General features: G+C 40.0%; 1 protein-coding gene and 1 long non-coding RNA gene across 5 annotated transcripts; one reads left to right on the top strand and one right to left on the bottom strand.

Moving 5' to 3' along the window:
• Positions 1-8,009: 8,009 nt before the first annotated feature.
• LOC121467498 lies at positions 8,010-9,768 on the bottom strand. Of its 4 annotated transcripts, none has more exons than XR_005977549.1 (4): positions 9,487-9,768; positions 9,055-9,378; positions 8,595-8,984; positions 8,010-8,431 (listed from the first exon to the last, which is right to left on the bottom strand). It is a non-coding gene; the product is annotated as an uncharacterized LOC121467498 (long non-coding RNA). The 4 variants fall into 4 exon arrangements; XR_005977550.1 differs by having other exon boundaries at positions 8,010-8,984; positions 9,055-9,111; positions 9,171-9,378; positions 9,487-9,763; XR_005977551.1 differs by having other exon boundaries at positions 8,010-8,984; positions 9,055-9,067; positions 9,171-9,378; positions 9,487-9,754.
• A 3,522-nt stretch (positions 9,769-13,290) lies between these two features.
• On the top strand, positions 13,291-16,662 carry LOC121466748. Its single transcript, XM_041708924.1, has 3 exons — positions 13,291-13,983; positions 14,286-14,552; positions 14,610-16,662. The coding sequence occupies exons 1-3, from the start codon at positions 13,962-13,964 to the stop codon at positions 15,395-15,397; spliced, it is 1,077 nt and encodes a 358-aa protein (XP_041564858.1). The 5' UTR covers positions 13,291-13,961; the 3' UTR covers positions 15,398-16,662.
• The last annotated feature ends 2,974 nt before the right edge of the window (positions 16,663-19,636 follow it).

The raw sequence follows: 19,636 nt of genomic DNA, 5'->3' as shown, positions 1-19,636 counted from the left end.
ATTTAGTTCTTCGTTAAATATTTTAGAATTAAGGTTTAAATTTTATCAAAATCGGAGGACTATAACATAAAGCTCCCCCGGGAACAATAAAAATAAAAATTTTAAAAAAATGTAATTTCCTTATTTTGTAATTGTTTTAAAAATTATTTTTGGTTTATTAAAAATTTGACGGTTCAGAATTACGCTTTTAATTCTATTAAAATCGGAGAACGACATCGTATAGCTTCACACTCTCTGTCGAGAGAAAAGACTTGACGAAAGAAATTAAACGCAGCCACGCCACCTTTGTACTTCTAGTTTTTGCCGTTGAACAAGTATATAGACACCCCCGTCGTTGTTTAAATACTTCCGTACTCTGACGTTGTACAAGTGACACGCAAGAAATTCAGGCATATAGTGTCTGTCGTCACAGCTGCCATACCGCGTTTGTTCTGGTATACCACTGTATAGGTATAGCAATCTTCTAAGACTTGGGTTAGTTCTGAGCTCGCACTGTGTTTGATCAAATACATGAGCAGGTACAACTTATGACGAACGCGCTTTAAGGGACATCTTATGATGTATAATAAATATTAAGTGGAAAAAATCAGTTCTTAGTTAAGTTCAGAGCTCAAGTGGAAATGCCAGCTGATATTTAGCCTAGACGCAGAACATACTAAAACAGGAAAATACAGGAACGGGGAATAATACTGAAAATACCAAATGCGTGGAAAAAGGAAGGAAGACGAAAAGCGGTCTAACACCGAACAAACATCCAGCCTCTTGGTTTGAAATCGCGAAAAGGGTCAGAGGTATCTTCTAATTCGAGGCATCCAAGTCAAGTGCGCATCAGCTACGCATTCGCTCGCTCCGGCATACGCGAGTTCGGGAGAATGTAAGATCTCTGGGAAGATCAGTGTTCTCAAGGTTAATGTAATCAGGATTATCCCTCATTGGCGAAGGGCGGTGTAGCAGCAGTTATTAATTAGAACCCAAATGGCCAAGATCAACGATTTGCCTAAGATATATTTTACAAAGTTAGAACAGATTGTTTCATTTACTACAAATGTACGCAGAGTAGTCAATTATCTGACGTCATCGAACTGGTAACAACACCTATATAATAAGATTTTGTTGAAAGAACTTATTGCTAAGTTTCCAACCAATTTACAAGTAGAATGGTTACAATGGGTCGACACAACTAAAACCGAAATGCCTTTTATAGAATTTTCTAAATGACTGTGCACCACTGCCAAAGGTATAAATCGACGCATCTCTTAAAATATCAAATCAGAAAGCAACAAAACCAGTGTTTATAGCGACACATCAAAGGACACAACCCGCAATCCAACCAGAAGATTGCAGTACAGGTGAGAAGACAAATATAAATAATTACCTGTTCAAGATTGTCCCCGTGATCCTACATGGACCACTGCGTAAGTTTGAGACTTTTGCCATGTTCGACGAAGGAAGCGTCATAGCCCTAGTTGAATTGCAAGTCGCTGAAAAACTAGTATTGAAAACGCTCATCCTTCAGTGGTATGACAATAAGACGAGTACTGAAATGTCTAAGAGAGTTCGCCTGGAAATTAGTGGCATTGTACTGCTTTCCAGTATGATGTAAAGGGTGTACAGACAATTAAAACTTAGGCCTACCAATACAATCGTTTTCAAAAAATCAACATAGACATCTACAATATTTCCCGATATAAACGCCAGGCCAGTAATTTTAATCGGCTTATATAATCTACATCTAGTACTATCAAAAATTATTATTGAGTTAGATCGGTCTCAGACAGTAGCCATAAGAGAAATATTAGATTGACTCTTATAGTAACTCAAGACTCTTTCATATTGAACTCGTAGAAAAAAATGAGTTCTACAAATTCGCCTAAGAATATTTTGCAGCTGAAGATTATGGCGTTTCTGAACTATTCCTCTAGAGTCTGTGGATAACACTAGAGCAAAGAATATAATGGGCGAAACAACACATTAAATGCAAGATAAATTTAAAATTGGGTTATTATGGAATGAAAATGTTATGCTGGCAGAAAATTTTAGAATGGCAGACAAATGACTGGTAAGTATAGAAAAAAATGCAAAGAAATCAAGAGTTCGCTAAAAAGTATAAACAGGAGATGATAAAATATATTGAAAAGTCTATGCCAAAAGGCTTACGAATTAAGAAATGTCTACTCATAATCAACACGTTTGTTATTTACCACAAAAAACAGTTCACAAACCGGGCAAACTCCGTATTGTATTTGTTGCAGCAGCCAAAATCGTTAAAATTTCTTTTAATTCTTGCTTACCTAAAGGCCCAGATGAGCTTTAGTCACTTGTGTCCGTACAATTTTGGCAGAACAAAATCGGAGTAGCTGCAGACATCCGGGAGATGTTTGTCCAAAATAAATAAATAAAGTTCGTCCAGAAGATCAATCTGTTCAACGTTTTGATTGGAGAAACGGAGACTCTTTAAATTGTCAGCAGTAACACTAAACTTCATATTGTAGTAGATGCCTGCGAATCCGCATTCGCAGATGTAGGATACCTTCGAATATCTTCTGATAAATTAACCGAAATTAAATTCTTTCTATTCCCAGACTAGAACTTCAAGCAACCATTCTTGGTGTTCTTTTCAATACTTTATTAAAAGAAAAACACAAGACGCTCTTCTGGAGCGACTCAAAGATTCATTCGAATTCTCGCAAGCTTAAGCCGTTCGTAGGACATCGCATCTCTGAAATTTTAGCCACTACAAATGCCGTACAGTGGAGATGGATACCGTCCTCCTTTAACACGGCTGACGCTGCCATACAACAATCAACAGATGTTCTGAAACACCTTTCTGGCAGAATTGATGAGGCAACTTTTCTTTCAGTACAAGCGGTCTCCACCTATTCAGTAACCTAAAGATCGTTACTTGTCGGAATTTGTCATACGACCGCCAAAATTCAGTCGTTATCACAAATCAATGTAGTCAAAAGTTCTGGAAACCAATTTTTTTCACCTGCTTGATAACATTATAAACCCCAGAAGTAATCAGAAGCGAAAATGGAACCAATTTTATTGTTGCCAAAAGGGAGTTGAACGACCACAATGACTTATTCGATTTTGACGCTCTGATTAATGAGACATCTCAAAAGAGAATCAAATGCTGGTGGTTGTTGGGAACGTCTTATCGGTATAGTTAAGAAAGTATTAAACAAAACTCTCCGAGACGTCACATAACGCGTTGAAACTCTTCGTTCTGCATTAATTGATGCGGAGAACATTCTGAATTCACGACCACCTACGGAGATTCCTCTCACACATGCGCAAGATAAACAGAATTTGGAAACGTTGGATAACAGAATATTTGCCTCAGCTAAATTTTCGACAGAAGTGGCACACATCCACCAAAACCAATTAACTTGACGACGTAGTTCTTGTTGCAGATCTTGCCTTACCACATATTACATAGAAAAGAGGGCGTATTACTAAACTATATCCAGCGAAGGAAGGACAAGTACGCCAAGTCGATGTAAGAACTATTCGCAGACCGGTATCTAAACTGATCCAGTTACGATTTGATAGTGAATACCAGTGTGCTTCACAAGGAGGGGGATGTAAGATTTTGATAGTTTTTTTGTACTTGATTTGAAATTCGTTAAATATTATAAGAAAGTAGGTGCAGCATATTATCTATTAGAAAATCAAAAAGGCAAAGAAATAGGAACATATCAACCCAGCAGACATAGTGTCCCGAGGATGTGACGTAGAGGAGCTTACAACGTCCATTTGGTTCGGTGGGCCTTCGTTCTTGCTAGACTCAGAAAATAATTGGCCTGTAAATAAACATTTCGAACTGCCGGCTGATGTAATGTCGATGGAGCTACGCAAATCGGCAATAGCTCTCGTAGTCAGCCCAGAGCCAAATTATGTGCTTCAGAAAATAGAGTCTTTTTCGTCGCACCTGAAGCTTCTGAGAGTGTTCGTTTGGGTTTTTCGTTTTATTCAAAGTTTCAGAAAGGTGTCGAAGCCCTTTGAGAAAAGTATTTCGCCAAGAGAACTGGATTTCGCTTTAGATACAATTGTCGAAGTTGTTCAATTTCACGAAATCAGGGACGACATAAGTAAAATTAGGAAAAATAAACCGGTAGCAACGAATATTCAAAAATTAAACCCTTATCTTCAGGAAAATAAATTAGATTGGTGCTCCTCGACATTGCTACGAGTTGACGAACAACGGGTCGGTTATTGAATGCTCCTATCCCGTACGAAGCCAAATTCCCGTTGTTGTCTAAAAGCTCACAATTCGTCAGCTCCTATGTGTCATACCTGCACGTTACGAACTGTCACGCTGGCCCACGAGCTCTCGTAAGTCGTCTGCGCGAAAAAATATGGCTAGTTAATGCTCAAGAAGTCTGCCGACGAACAGTTCGGTCGTTGATTTTTGTGCTGAAGGCAGCACAACATATCGTATCCGTGGTAAGCCACCGTACAAGTCGTACATGGCCTTGTTCGTCTGTTTTGCGTCCAAAGCGGTCCACTTAGAACTAGTGTGTGACCTAACCACTGATGCGTTCTTGTTGGCACTTCAAAGGTTCGTGAGTCGTCGCGGGATTCCGGAGAAGGTGTGGTGCGACAACGCCACCAACTTCGTCGGCGCAGATCGCCACATGAGAGAGTTCCGAGCCCGTCTGGAGGAGCAAGGGGGCGGTATCGAAACATTCGCATCAAAAAAAGGATGCGAGTTTGCGTTCATACCGCCCAGAGCACCGCACTTCGGCGGACTATGGGAGGCAGGTGTGAAGTCTGCAAAGCACTTGTTCCTTCGGACGGTAGGCCAAGACCTCTTGACCGCGGAGGAGCTCGGAACTCTGCTCACTAGCGTGGAGGCCGTGCTCAACTCAAGGCCCCTCGGAGCTCTAAGCAGCGACCCGATCGACGGCGAAGCCTTGACCCCTGGGCATCTGCTCATCGGCGGCCCTCTTCTGGCCCCACCATCACCGGCGCTCCCGGACCAGATCACTCTGACCTGCTTGCGACGATGGCGAGGTGTCTCGTGTCTCAGGCACAGGTTTGGGTGTAGTCCGGGCTACACCCCGCCCTTTATAGGTCTGTTCCTGGTGGATTTAGCTGAAAAAATGTAAGCGCATAATTTTGTGCTAATTTGGTGCTCCTTAAATCCGAAAACATAACTTTCGTACTCAACAGGAAATTTTTTTGTTTAAATTTCAAAAATGCGGGATGCAGATCGACTACGGGCTACATCGCGCACTCTATACTCTGGGGCAGTGTGCTAACTTGGTGCTGCTTAAACCCGAAAATTTAACTTTCGTACTCAACAGGAAATATTTTTTGATTAAAATCCGAAAATGCTGTGTGCATTAAACATAGCATTAAAACTTTAAAAATTGAATCCGTATCCCCAATAATCCTAAACTTTTTCAAAGTTTTTTTTACTACACACAAAAAAATAATCGTAAGGTTAAATTTGATAACGACCGTTAAGTTTGGTATTTGTAAGAGATTTTTATTTTAACCATTGAAAAATGTACATTTGATGTTGGAAAATGGTATTTTTTCAATTCCACGCTCCCTTAAAGATCTCTCAAGTCGAAAAAGAGGGTGTAATGCAAGATGGCGACAAAAGTCCAATAAGTTAGGGGGAGAACGACAGTTACGAAAAGCGAGCTCCCGAATTCGGTCATTCGAAATAGTTGTGATAAGGTGATCGGTGCGTTGTGCAAGTGGAGTGCAGAAAAGAAAAAGTGAATAGTGTTGTTAAGCTAAATAAATAAGTGAAATTAAAATGTAAATATAACTAAGCTAAACAAGTTATTGTATTAGTAACAATTTAACATTTGTGTTGTGCGTGTGAGTGTCATTGCTGGCCGGCAAAAATATGCACAAGTTACTGTATGTTTCGGATATAAAATATGTTAAAGTTGAATTTGTGTTACGATATTCATTTTGCAAACAATAAGTTGACATACTGTATGTGTGTTTGTTATGCTTATGGTCAGCGTAGAAACCAAAATATGTATGTACGCTGTCTGTATATTACAGCTGCACTTATTGAATAAAAAAGTTGCTGTGCATTTCTCTTTGCATCCGGGCTTCAGGCAAAGGCATACATACTAACATATATGTCTGCATAATTACCTGCATATAACTGTAAAATATTTTTTTAGATACAATGGAAGGGGAATTGCCTGACTTATATGATTTGTTGACGGCTTAAAACCTGCCCATGTCTTGCTGCGAGGATTTAGGAGGTAAGTTTTGTGAGGAGTTGAATAACTCCCCACAAGTTAAGAAGCAAGCAGAGTAAGCGCATGCAAGCAGTGGCCTACCAGTTACCAGTTACGCGGCGAATTCGCCCGTAGTAACGGTAGTGCGGAGAGAGAGAATGGTGAACTGAGCACCAGACAAGGCCAAGGAGAGTCCGAGAGGGACAGCGATACAAGAGAGCGGCGAAGGGCCGTGTGCAGAAGGAAGTAACGGGACGGCACCGGACTTTGGACCCTGATATTGGTGCCGGGCGCAGAGGGCGAAAGGTCGAACGGTAAAACCGTGGACTTTGGACCAGGAGGCAAGGAGACGCCGATAACTAGCGGTAAATGGAGGCCTATATAAACCGGCAAAGCGCAGGAAGCTGGATCAGTCGATTCTACAAAGTCAACAAGTAACAGTCATCAAGTGAACAAGTAACCAGTGAAACATCGTGAAGGAGCAAGTAAAGCCGTGCGGAGTCATAAAGGAAACAAGATCGCTACGTCGAGACGTTCGGGACTTAGAGCTAAAGTCTCCGAATTGAGTCACAGGTAGCTGAGATCCTTACGGCATCACACGGCTAAGTCCAGGCGTTTTGTTACAACTTCTGTCGCGATTTGAGCTTGGCATCCCACCCGGCGTGTCCGACAAAGTGAACAAATAGAGTCCTTCGACGAAGAACCGTGGGTTCAGAAGCAAAGTGTCTAGAACTAGCTACCTGCCTACAAGGACTGCATTGGCGAACTCCGGCGTATGCCTGATCGTCCTGCAGGAGCTGTACAAGGTCCTGGTGCGACTAGCCCGGAAGGACGCGCGTTTGCTCAGCTGGTGTCTCGAAAGGCGTATGCCTTGAGAGCACAGCGGTCCGCCGCTAGAGTCCCAGAACGGCAGCTTACCGAATCGCCAACAAGGTGTGGAGCCTGCCTACAAAGACTGCATTGGCGAACTCCGGCGTATGCCTGATCGTCCTGCAGAAACTGTACAAAGTCCTGCTGCGAATAGCCCGGAAGGACGCGCGTTTGTTCAGCTGGTGTCTCGAAAGGCGTATGCCTTGAGAGCACAGCGGTCCACCGCTAGAGTCCCAGAACGGCAGCTTACCGAGTCGCCAACAAGGAGCGGAGCTGGTCGAGATAGCTGGAGGTAGAAGAAGGACAACGGGGACCCCAGGATGACGAAAACGAGCGTCGAGCGAGCAGCCCATACTTCGAATTCTTAAGCCTGCGGCAGAGAGGGTAGGGTGGAAGCGTTCGTCTAGAACCTGGCGTTTGACCCAGGGACTGCGTTGGCGGCTTCCGGCGTACGACTGAACTGAGCCAGTTTCAAGTAGAAACTGAGCCGACGTCCGGTGCGACCGGCCGGGACAGAGCAAGGGACAGGAGGCTGCGGCTGCGAAAGGCGTACGCCTTGAGGGCACAGTGCCTGTTCACCCTAGTCTGGGAACGGTGACGCATCCCTAGTCCCTGTAAACCCGCCGAGCCAAGGGTGGCAGAAGACATCGCAAGCGAAACCGGCGAGGAAGACACCACTTCGCAGCCGGCACGATCCAGCGAGACGTTCAACGTGGGAAGGAGACGACGGCAGGACGTAATTCTACATAACCATTACACCACCCCGGCCGAGGGTCAAGTCGGCGAATAAAAGATCACTGCATACTCCCAATCTTTCTGTGTGTTTTCACGTATATATAAATTTGGTGGGACGAACACTTACATCTTCTGAGCTAGCCGCACGACATTCGTAGCGAGCAGATAATAAAGAAAATCAGTTCGTTACAGGTTTGATGGAAATGGGTACTTTAGAAGGTTTATTGCCAAAATTTAAAAATACATTTTTTAAAGTGTGGTTTTTTTAACTTTCATTTTTTTTCAGACTGGCATTACGTAGAGCACACCAACATTTATAATAGAGCGTGTTGCATTTTCAGTTGAAGCCGTCGGGAAAATACCAAAACAACCGACACGTCAGCAGGTCCCGCTATCGATAAGATTCGGTGGTGACACCGACTATTGATAGCGGGAGAGGATCTAGCTATTTAAATTTAGCCCGGTTCGCTCGTTAAGTGGGTTAAATAGCCTTGAATACGTTCGCTGACCCATATTGAGAGAGCGGGAGGGAAAATGGCGAACGACTTTGGTGTAGGTCAGGGTTTTGCTTTAGTTGCTGCAAGAAGTCGTAGGTGAACGGTCGGGAACTAAATTGAGACGAAAATTAGTGTTTAGATAACTCAAAGTGAGTAGTTATTTATTATTCCTAAACTTGTAAATGACAGTGTTTTTTTTTAAATATTGAAGCCGCCGGGAACCCTATCTAAAGGGCCCCGGAAATTTAGAGGATTCGGGAGGGTCAACACTTACCAGGCGGACCTAACCTGGTCGTGAAGACCACGTCGTCCACCAGCAGCAGCGATCAGCTTCAGAAGCGGCAGCGATTATCGGCATCGGCCGCAGCAGCATCAGCGCAGCAGCACCAGCCGCAGCAGCCCCAGCCGCAGCAGCACCAGCCGCAGCATCATCAGCGCAGCAGCATCAGCGATCTTTCGCGTCAGCCACATACGGAGATTCCCGGCGTGAGTCCGTTCCGGGAACCACCTGGTCATCCCTGGGACCACCGACGCACTGCCTCCGGGTCCTCTGGCGCAGACGCTGTGTGAATTCTCCGGACCACTTGGCTCCGTGCAGACCCGGCTTTCGCCGCTAGCGGTCTCTTCTTCTGGTCGCAGCTTCGACAACGACCAATTTTGAACTCTGGAATGAATTAGTTTTAGTTATTAATTTGTGAAATCAGGCAGTCAAAGAATCGTTTCAAAGCACTCACTGTGAAATCTAATCTGGAATTAGAGGCATTAATTCCGCACTTCAGCCGCGCGTCCAACTACGTTTAAATTGGGTCGCGAAATTTAATGAATTAAGGGATTAATTTAGCATACTTACCATATTAGCATGTCCTTTCTTTTCCCTTGGAGCTCCTCAGGATTAGGTGACCCGGTTGACAAACGCCTCCAATTTGGTGCCGTGTAATTTGCATCAGTGGCGTTTTTGCCCAAACACTTGTAATCTTAAGCGTCCAAAAATGTCCCTTCCATTATCGCTTTGACCACTTCTCATCTAGGCGACGGTCTGAGTTCGGCCTTAAGTGTTGCTAATAAAAAGAGAAGATCATGAGTAGGAATTAAATTTGTATGTATTCTATAATTAATCTTGCCAAAAATAAATGTAAACAAGCTACCAAGATGGTTGTGTGAGTTACCTTGGGCGGGGAGATGAGCCGATCCTAATCCACCAGGAATAGACTCCGGTCTGCTGGAGATGGGGCGTGCCTCCAATACCGTTCTTGGGGCACCCAAGGAAGGGTGGGTGCGTCGCGGCAAGGACATCGAAGCCACCAATTTCGTCCAATTGTCTTAGTTTTTTGATGTAAATATAACTTTGTTTTGTTTTGATTTGTGATAGAGATGGTAAATCGTCAAGTTAGTGACGTGAGACGTCCGATGAGTCGGAATCGATTGTTCGGACTGCAGGGCATAGGGGTACTCCGCCCTGAGACTCCGTGGCTAGCCGGCGCTGCCCTCCGGGAAAGATGCAGTTCCGTAACAAGCGCTACCAATCCATTTATATATAAACAACACGTATATTAGAAAAAAAAACCATTTTAGTTGTAAATAAATGTAAATATTTATATTTTACGTTTTCTACGCAAACTAGTCTCTCAGTTTTAAAGCTATCCGAATGAAACTTTTCCAAAAGTTGTCTTTCTATTGCAGGTAGTATATAAGTCGGAACGAGCCGGATCGGACGACTATATCATATAGCTCCCATAGGAACAATCGCAAAACAAATACAAAAAAAATTATAACTTTGCTGTTTTTTAATTTTTCTATTAGTACTTCGACATATAGTAATAGTTAACTATTTCAGAATTACGGTTTAAATTTCATCAAAATCGGACAACTATATTATATAGCTCCCATAGGAACAATCGGAAAAAAATATTTAAAAAATTATAACTTTGCTGTTTTTAAATTTTTCTATTAGTTCTTCGACATATAGTAATGGTTAAATATTTCTGAATTACGGTTTAAATTTAATCAAAATCGGACGAGTATATCATATAGCTCCCATAGGAATAATAAAAATATATAAAATAACTATATAATAATTGAGCTGCAAATCATCATAATTTTAATGTTTTAAAAAATATTTAATTTTTGCAATAGCTGCAAGGGTATATGAACTTCTTCTTGCCGAAGTTTGCTTCCTTTCTTGTTTTTAAATAACGCCAAAACAAATGTTAACTTTGTAATAATTATTTTGATATAGCTGATTGGTATTTTAAAGTAGCTTACAATTGTGGCTTAAAATTCATTCTGCAAAACGCTATACAGCATATGCAAAAATTGTTTTGGCTCTTAAATAGCTGATTGGTATATCAAAATAACTTTCAATTTACATTTGTAGTAGCTAATGCAAGGGACACTTTAATGGTTGTAATGGGAAAAGGTATTTCTTTGAGAATAACTTTAATCAATCTTTTAAGTTCTTTTAACTTTGACAAAAAGGAATATGTAACTGAAAATTGGATCTCAGAGACTGCAAGTACTTTTCACAGCAAGTCAAACTCTAATTGGGGGTCCTCTGGCTTAGTTCGCGTTTATATAATATAGTGAATTAAAAATTTTGAGTAAAGCAACATTTATAACGTTGATTTATTTTAAGCGGCTTAAATTTCTGGTTCACGTCATTAACATTAGTAGTCAAAGGCAAAAATAAAAATGTGCTAAAATATATATAAAATAAATCTATTAAAGCAATAGATTTTTAGAATTAGGTTAATTTTAAAATGTTCACTCTAAAGCTCAAAAATCGAAACTCTTTTATGACCAAGCTATTCGGCGGTATGTATATATTATTTCTATATCTATCGGCACGGCGAAAGTCAAACATTTTAAATGTTTTTATTATAATCATAAATTCAAGTCAAACATACTCAGTGACGTCGATTTAAGCAGTCTAATGCCTTGTTTTCCACAACAAATGAAGATTTCTTTCGACTTAATGGCTTGACGCGTTGACAATCAAAATGGAACGACATTCAAAAACTCGCATTAATTTTAGTAACGCCTACGGATTATTGACAAATACCTATATGACTCGTTTTACATCTAATTAAGTCTAAGACTTACAATAATTCTTAAGTACTGTGTTTTAAACAAACCTGTTTGAACAAAGATTAGGTGCCAACTGGAAAGATTTGGAAGAAAAAAAAATGCAAAAATTTGAGACACTCTATAATAAAATATCAAATTTTACAAAAACTGGTTTATCTTGTTCATTCGCAGTAATAAATAAAAGAAAAAAAAGCTTTTCCCTACCATTAAAAAATCATTGATCAATAGATTTGACTTCATTTTTGTTCAAATGTCGTATTTTTATACCCGTTACTCGAATATTGTAATCGTTGAAAATTATATAATGGGAAGAAGGAAGCGTTTCCGACCGTTTAAAGTATATACATTCTCGATCAGGATCAAGAACCGAGTCGATCTAGCCATGTCCATCTGTATGAACGTTGAGATCTAGGAAACTATAACAGCTAGAGATTTGGGATTTGAAATGTAGATTCTGGTATTTCTTACACAGCGCAACACTAATCGCGAAACACTAAACACACAGTGACATGTAAGACCGTTGCTGTCGGTATCGGTAGGCACAAACATTTCTAAACTCAAGCTATTATTTTAGAAGTTCTAGGGTTATGAAGTCATCTGCCATCATCGTTCCCGTGCCGGCCCTTTGCCGCTGCTCTGCCGGTAATCGATGCACGCTCTTGGCTTCTAGTGTAAGCTATGCAGTTCGACAGATGGTGCCACCTAAACTTATATTGCTTTATAGGGGGAAAATTTAGTTTGAAGTTATATATATCGCGACTTGCAACTCATAGGAGCATGTCATACTTTTGATTGACGAATATTACAAACTTTTACGCCTGTAATCCAACAAAGTCGTACCGTTTTTCTAACTTTTGGCTTGTGAAACATCGGATGAGTCAACTGCGTTGCGTTAGGACATTGCCTCTGCTAGAAATATTATAATGCAGCTAAAGAATGAAGCAGTAGCCTTGTGATGTTGGTATTCGTTTTAACCGCTTCACAAAACTAAAAACTAAAAAATAAAATGCCGTCAGTACATAGTTCAAAACAAAAGATTCTTTTCAATCTTCTTCTTTTCAATCTTTTAAGAAAAAAAAAAAAACTATTAAATCGAAAAACTTATTTTGTACTACAAAACTTAATGGTTTGTGCTGGCTAAGATGCGAGCCCATCCATTTTTGCATTGAGAGCGGCGCGTCTGTCTGAAATATTGCAGCTATACCTACTTAAAATGTCCTCTGACTCAGTAGAGCAAGCTGGGATGCACAAATAGAAGAGAAAACTCCTTCAAAAATTCTGAAAATGTAATACTATTTTGTATTAATAACACGAAAACTTGTGAACGCAGTAGTTCGAGACGATTTTAATTGCGAAACTTGTGAAAACTATGTCGAAAGCGCGACGAAAAGGAGTGGCTACGATGACGTTCGATGGATCACTAACTTATGCTACGGTGGCGAGAGACGGGACGAATTCGCAAGAGCGAACAGACGAAAGCTTTATTGGCTCCCGCTCTCGCCCTACAACTAGTGATTTAAATACAAGCGCTGAGTGCGCAAATAAATTCCATCGATCGTTATAAAACGAAATTGATGTTGTCCCGAAACCAAAAGAATCGATAGTATCAGATTTTTTTTTTGCAGCACAATATATATAAAGCCTATTAATTTTGTTAAAGCGCTTTATGTACAAAAAATTAAGCATACAAGAAGCTACATATATATGTAGCCGTTAAAATAAAGCTATTCCCTTCTGTTTTTAAAATTGTATAACTCTTCTAATTTTGTGCCGTGACTCTTACAAGTAATCTGACAGGCTATGAGCCCAGATCCATTCGCGAAAAACATGTTTAACCATTTACATTACAGAAGGCGATTACGGGGAAAAAAATTGCGACTTGATAAACATAATTAAAAAAACTAAAGATGAGATAAATACAACAAAAACATGGTTGTGTGCAGGTCAACACAACATACACACTTTTCAAGACCAACGACAACATAAGAGTGGTGGCCGTCGTCCAATTTATTGCAACTTGATTTTCTGATTGTTCCTATGGGAGCTATATGATATAGTTGTACTTTTAAAAAAATTTTAGCTCTAAAATTGGGAGGCAGACGGCCGGGTATGACAAGATCACCTCCCAATATGGCTGATCAATAATATATATTTTATAGGGTTGAAAACGCCTCCTTCGTTGCGTTGATAACTTGTGGTTTAAATTATAAAGGGTGCGGTCGAGAGTACGGTGTAAACAACTATCAGCATTTTCACCAGTGACTTAATGTACTACAATAATTATGGCAGAACCAGCGAGCTATTCCTCCAACAATACGTGTCTATAGCATACCTGAAGGGAGATCTAATTGAATAAGTCTAGATTAATCCGATGAAACGATTAAAGCTTCGCAATAAACGTGTCTTGAAGTTAAAAAAATTCTTGTACGGACTCAAACAATCTTGTTGAATGTGGCATCTGAAGCTAGACGAGTTTTTGCAACAAAAAGACTCCACAGCGTGAGCAAGCGAGCCCTGCTTTTATAAAGGCGCAATAATAGATTATGTTGATGAACTTATGATCGGCAATTCAAACCTTGGTAAGTTGAACGAGATAGTGCGGCTTATTTGTAATATATTTTAGATCACCGATAAAGCGAAATAAATCAGCAAAAGAGAGTAATGCCGCTTTTGGAGCTGTACAGTAGGACCGATTTGAATGCCTATACCAGTAGCGTAGAAATATTCAAAACATAAAAACCTTATTAATTTGTTCAACTCTACTATGTTTATGAACACATATGTAAGCGGACAAAAAATAAATAATGGCGTAAGTCTTACAAGCTATCAAACAGTCCTGATTACATGTGTTATTTTTATTGCTTATATCTAATATTTCTAGCGACTGCTGCTACCGATGGCAACTCCATGGGAGCCTCGGGAGGCAATGACAGTAAGGACTCACATGCAAACGCCGAGAAGGAATGGTTTCACGAGGAAATGGACACATCTCATTATCATCATGGCGATGATTATGAGGATGATTTTGATTCAGATAACGATTTTGACGAGTCATACACCAGCAGGGGTAAACGCAAAAAAGGTTCAAGACCTCGACGTACAATTGCAAACGTTGAGGGTACTCCAAAACGTGGGCGTAAAGGTGGTGGTAAGTTAAATTCATTAAGCTGGGAAAAGTCTAAGTTGTGCTTTATTTAAATATTAGGCAATCGTCGGAGAAACGCTATTGAAGGAGAAACAGACCGAAAACGTCGTGGTGGTGGAAATACATCTGCAGCTGCCGCCGCAGCTGCTGCAGCCGTTGCACACGCAGCCAGCACTGCAGCAGCAGCAGCTGCCGCCGCCACAGGGCTCTATGCATCTCACTCAAACTCTGCTTCACCCATTCCCACCAATGACGACACTTCGCAGTCAACACAAATAGTGGCAACACCTATAGCTACTTCTTACGAAAAGGTTTCAAACGATGCTGGAACTTCCAATGACTCAATGCCTCTAGCGTCCATGGCTGGAATAAGCATAGGTTTGGTTGCAACACCCAACGCCTCTAACTCCTCGCCGGTGCATGCAACAACAATTCCCATGGCGTTTGCTACGGGAGTTGGTCCGATTAAGGTCAAACCACTCGTTGATCGGGACATAGCTCAACCGTCTCCCTACTGTGACTTTTGTCTGGGCGATCACCAGGAAAACAAAAAAACCAACATGCCCGAGGAGCTTGTGTCGTGCTCGGACTGCGGTCACTCGGGTCATCCATCGTGTTTGCAGTTCACAGCCAACATGATAATATCAGTTAAACGCTATCGCTGGCAATGCATCGAATGCAAGTACTGCTCCATATGCGGGACCTCTGATAATGACGACCAGTTATTATTTTGCGACGATTGTGACCGCGGATACCATATGTATTGCCTGTCACCACCGCTAGTTACTCCACCAGAGGGTTCTTGGAGCTGCAAGTTATGCATGGAGGAATTCCACAAGAATAATTGATCTTACATTTAAGGTTATAAAATTATTTAATGCACTTATATTCCGAAATATCCACAGGTCTCTTTATCATATATTTTTACATGGTAAAGATTTAATTTTAAACCACTAGCGTATTTGCTGGTTTTAAGAACTCCCAAATTTTGTACATGGAAGTGATTTTATTTCAAACTATCCTTTATTACATTTTCAAAGTAATCTGCCATTTGAACTAATTTATTTGTCCACGTAAACTTTGTATATCAAATTTGTAACAAGATAATTTATTTGAGAGTTAGAATTGTAACATCAAAAATTAAATTTAACGAAAGTATACTTTGTGATAAATCTAAATCCGGCAAGGAAGAACTTTAAATCACTTTTTAACCTTAATAATAAGCCAGCTGATTTTTGTTTTTGAAATACTTCATGATCGGCACACAATTTTAAAAATTAAGTAAAGTTTTTACACGAATTTTTTACTACGGCAAAAAAAAACAGTGCTCGCAGGTAACAGTTTATCGTTTTTTGAGGTCTAAAAATAACTTAATTACGGACCGACTGCGCAAAGAGTCAGAGATAACAATCGGTCTGTGCTCAACCAAATTAAAATTAAAAGTCTTTTGCACTTGTAGGCGTTTTTGTCGTCTGCTCTTGCTTGTGAGCGAGATTTTACCCTTGCCTTTGTGAATTCAGTGCGTTAAGATTAAATGAAAGGGCATTTTCAGCGCTTTAATAGGGTAAGAAATTTTATAGAGACGACAGTGATGCCACGTAGATTAAAAAAGGCAAAATTTAATTTTCTCAGGGTTTAATTCGAACTTGTACTTAGCTTCGCGGTGCATTTCTGCAGCTGAACTGCTCATTTTTAAGGGCCGGTGCGAGCAGTGCAGTTGCAACCGAGGTACCGAATTACAAGTTTGAACCAAAAACTGATAAGTGGTGTGAAAAAGCTAACTTAACTTCGAAAATGGCTTTAAGCAGAGGATCGTGCAGAGCATATGATGTCTATTAATTTCTTACTATATGGCTGAACTGTTCGCTCTTATTAGCATAGAGTAAAAACTATATAGAGACACCATTTGCTCTGCCGCTCAGTAGAGCGAACATGGTTCTCAGCAGAGACTGGGCAGGGGCGCTTGCAGACCAAATGGTGTCTCTACATATTTCCTACTCTATGGCGCTTCAATATATTTTAAGCAAACGTCGGAGTTTTTTAAGTGCAGAAACTTTGAATTCCATTTTAATTGTAAAGCTTAACGCAGAATAAATGATAATTATAAAATATACATATGTATGTGCAATTTTATTTCACATTCTTTCGGTCAACGATAGATCAGAGTTGTCAAAAAGCACAGATTAATAAAAAAAATAAGGACACCATTTTCTCTGCCGGCAGATTTCGAGACGATGACGTGACGCCGGTTTTTATACCCTTGCAGAGGGTATTAAAAGTTTGCAACGCATTGAAGGAGACACTTGATCAGCATCACTAGGATAGTCGATCTAGCCTTGTCCGTTTGTCAGTGCGTCCATCTGCCCGTCCGTTTCTACGCAAACTAGTCTCTCAGTTTTAAAGCTATCTGTATGAAACTTTCCCGAAAGTGTTCTTTCTATTGCAGGCACATAAGTCGAAACGAGCCGGATTGAACGACTATAGCATATAGCTCCCATAGGAACAACCGGAAAAATAAATACAAAAAAATTATAACTGCTGTTTTTTAATTTATTATTTAGTTCTTCGTTAAATATTTTAGAATTAAGGTTTAAATTTTATCAAAATCGGAGGACTATAATATAAAGCTCCCACGGGAACAATAAAAATTTAAAAAAAAATTCATTTCCTTATTTTGTAATTGTTTTAAAAATTATTTTTGGTTTATTAAAAATTTGACGGTTCAGAATTACGCTTTTAATTCTATTAAAATCGGATAACGACATCGTATAGCTTCACACTCTCTGTCGAGAGAAAAGACTTGACGAAAGAAATTAAACGCAGCCACGCCACCTTTGTACTTCTAGTTTTTGCCGTTGAACAAGTATATAGACACCGCCGTCGTTGTTTAAATACTTCCGTACTCTGACGTTGTACAAGTGACACGCAAGAAATTCAGGCATATAGTGTCTGTCGTCACAGCTGCCATACCGCGTTTGTTCTGGTATACCACTGTATAGGTATAGCAATCTTCTAAGACTTGGGTTAGTTCTGAGCTCGCACTGTGTTTGATCAAATACATGAGCAGGTACAACTTATGACGAACGCGCTTTAAGGGACATCTTATGATGTATAATAAATATTAAGTGGAAAAAATCAGTTCTTAGTTAAGTTCAGAGCTCAAGTGGAAATGCCAGCTGATATTTAGCCTAGACGCAGAACATACTAAAACAGGAAAATACAGGAACGGGGAATAATACTGAAAATACCAAATGCGTGGAAAAAGGAAGGAAGACGAAAAGCGGTCTAACACCGAACAAACATCCAGCCTCTTGGTTTGAAATCGCGAAAAGGGTCAGAGGTATCTTCTAATTCGAGGCATCCAAGTCAAGTGCGCATCAGCTACGCATTCGCTCGCTCCGGCATACGCGAGTTCGGGAGAATGTAAGATCTCTGGGAAGATCAGTGTTCTCAAGGTTAATGTAATCAGGATTATCCCTCATTGGCGAAGGGCGGTGTAGCAGCAGTTATTAATTAGAACCCAAATGGCCAAGATCAACGATTTGCCTAAGATATATTTTACAAAGTTAGAACAGATTGTTTCATTTACTACAAATGTACGCAGAGTAGTCAATTATCTGACGTCATCGAACTGGTAACAACACCTATATAATAAGATTTTGTTGAAAGAACTTATTGCTAAGTTTCCAACCAATTTACAAGTAGAATGGTTACAATGGGTCGACACAACTAAAACCGAAATGCCTTTTATAGAATTTTCTAAATGACTGTGCACCACTGCCAAAGGTATAAATCGACGCATCTCTTAAAATATCAAATCAGAAAGCAACAAAACCAGTGTTTATAGCGACACATCAAAGGACACAACCCGCAATCCAACCAGAAGATTGCAGTACAGGTGAGAAGACAAATATAAATAATTACCTGTTCAAGATTGTCCCCGTGATCCTACATGGACCACTGCGTAAGTTTGAGACTTTTGCCATGTTCGACGAAGGAAGCGTCATAGCCCTAGTTGAATTGCAAGTCGCTGAAAAACTAGTATTGAAAACGCTCATCCTTCAGTGGTATGACAATAAGACGAGTACTGAAATGTCTAAGAGAGTTCGCCTGGAAATTAGTGGCATTGTACTGCTTTCCAGTATGATGTAAAGGGTGTACAGACAATTAAAACTTAGGCCTACCAATACAATCGTTTTCAAAAAATCAACATAGACATCTACAATATTTCCCGATATAAACGCCAGGCCAGTAATTTTAATCGGCTTATATAATCTACATCTAGTACTATCAAAAATTATTATTGAGTTAGATCGGTCTCAGACAGTAGCCATAAGAGAAATATTAGATTGACTCTTATAGTAACTCAATACTCTTTCATAATGAGTTCTACAAATTCGCCTAAGAATATTTTGCAGCTGAAGATTATGGCGTTTCTGAACTATTCCTCTAGAGTCTGTGGATAACACTAGAGCAAAGAATATAATGGGCGAAACAACACATTAAATGCAAGATAAATTTAAAATTGGGTTATTATGGAATGAAAATGTTATGCTGGCAGAAAATTTTAGAATGGCAGACAAATGACTGGTAAGTATAGAAAAAAATGCAAAGAAATCAAGAGTTCGCTAAAAAGTATAAACAGGAGATGATAAAATATATTGAAAAGTCTATGCCAAAAGGCTTACGAATTAAGAAATGTCTACTCATAATCAACACGTTTGTTATTTACCACAAAAAACAGTTCACAAACCGGGCAAACTCCGTATTGTATTTGTTGCAGCAGCCAAAATCGTTAAAATTTCTTTTAATTCTTGCTTAGTCACTTGTGTCCGTACAATTTTGGCAGAACAAAATCGGAGTAGCTGCAGACATCCGGGAGATGTTTGTCCAAATAAATAAATAAAGTTCGTCCAGAAGATCAATCTGTTCAACGTTTTGATTGGAGAAACGGAGACTCTTTAAATTGTCAGCAGTAACACTAAACTTCATATTGTAGTAGATGCCTGCGAATCCGCATTCGCAGATGTAGGATACCTTCGAATATCTTCTGATAAATTAACCGAAATTAAATTCTTTCTATTCCC

This window comes from Drosophila elegans, unplaced genomic scaffold (assembly GCF_018152505.1).
Source record: "Drosophila elegans isolate 14027-0461.03 unplaced genomic scaffold, ASM1815250v1 contig_433, whole genome shotgun sequence".
In the NCBI taxonomy this organism is placed as follows: Eukaryota; Metazoa; Arthropoda; class Insecta; order Diptera; family Drosophilidae; genus Drosophila; species Drosophila elegans.
This window is presented reverse-complemented; position numbering and strand designations above follow the sequence as displayed.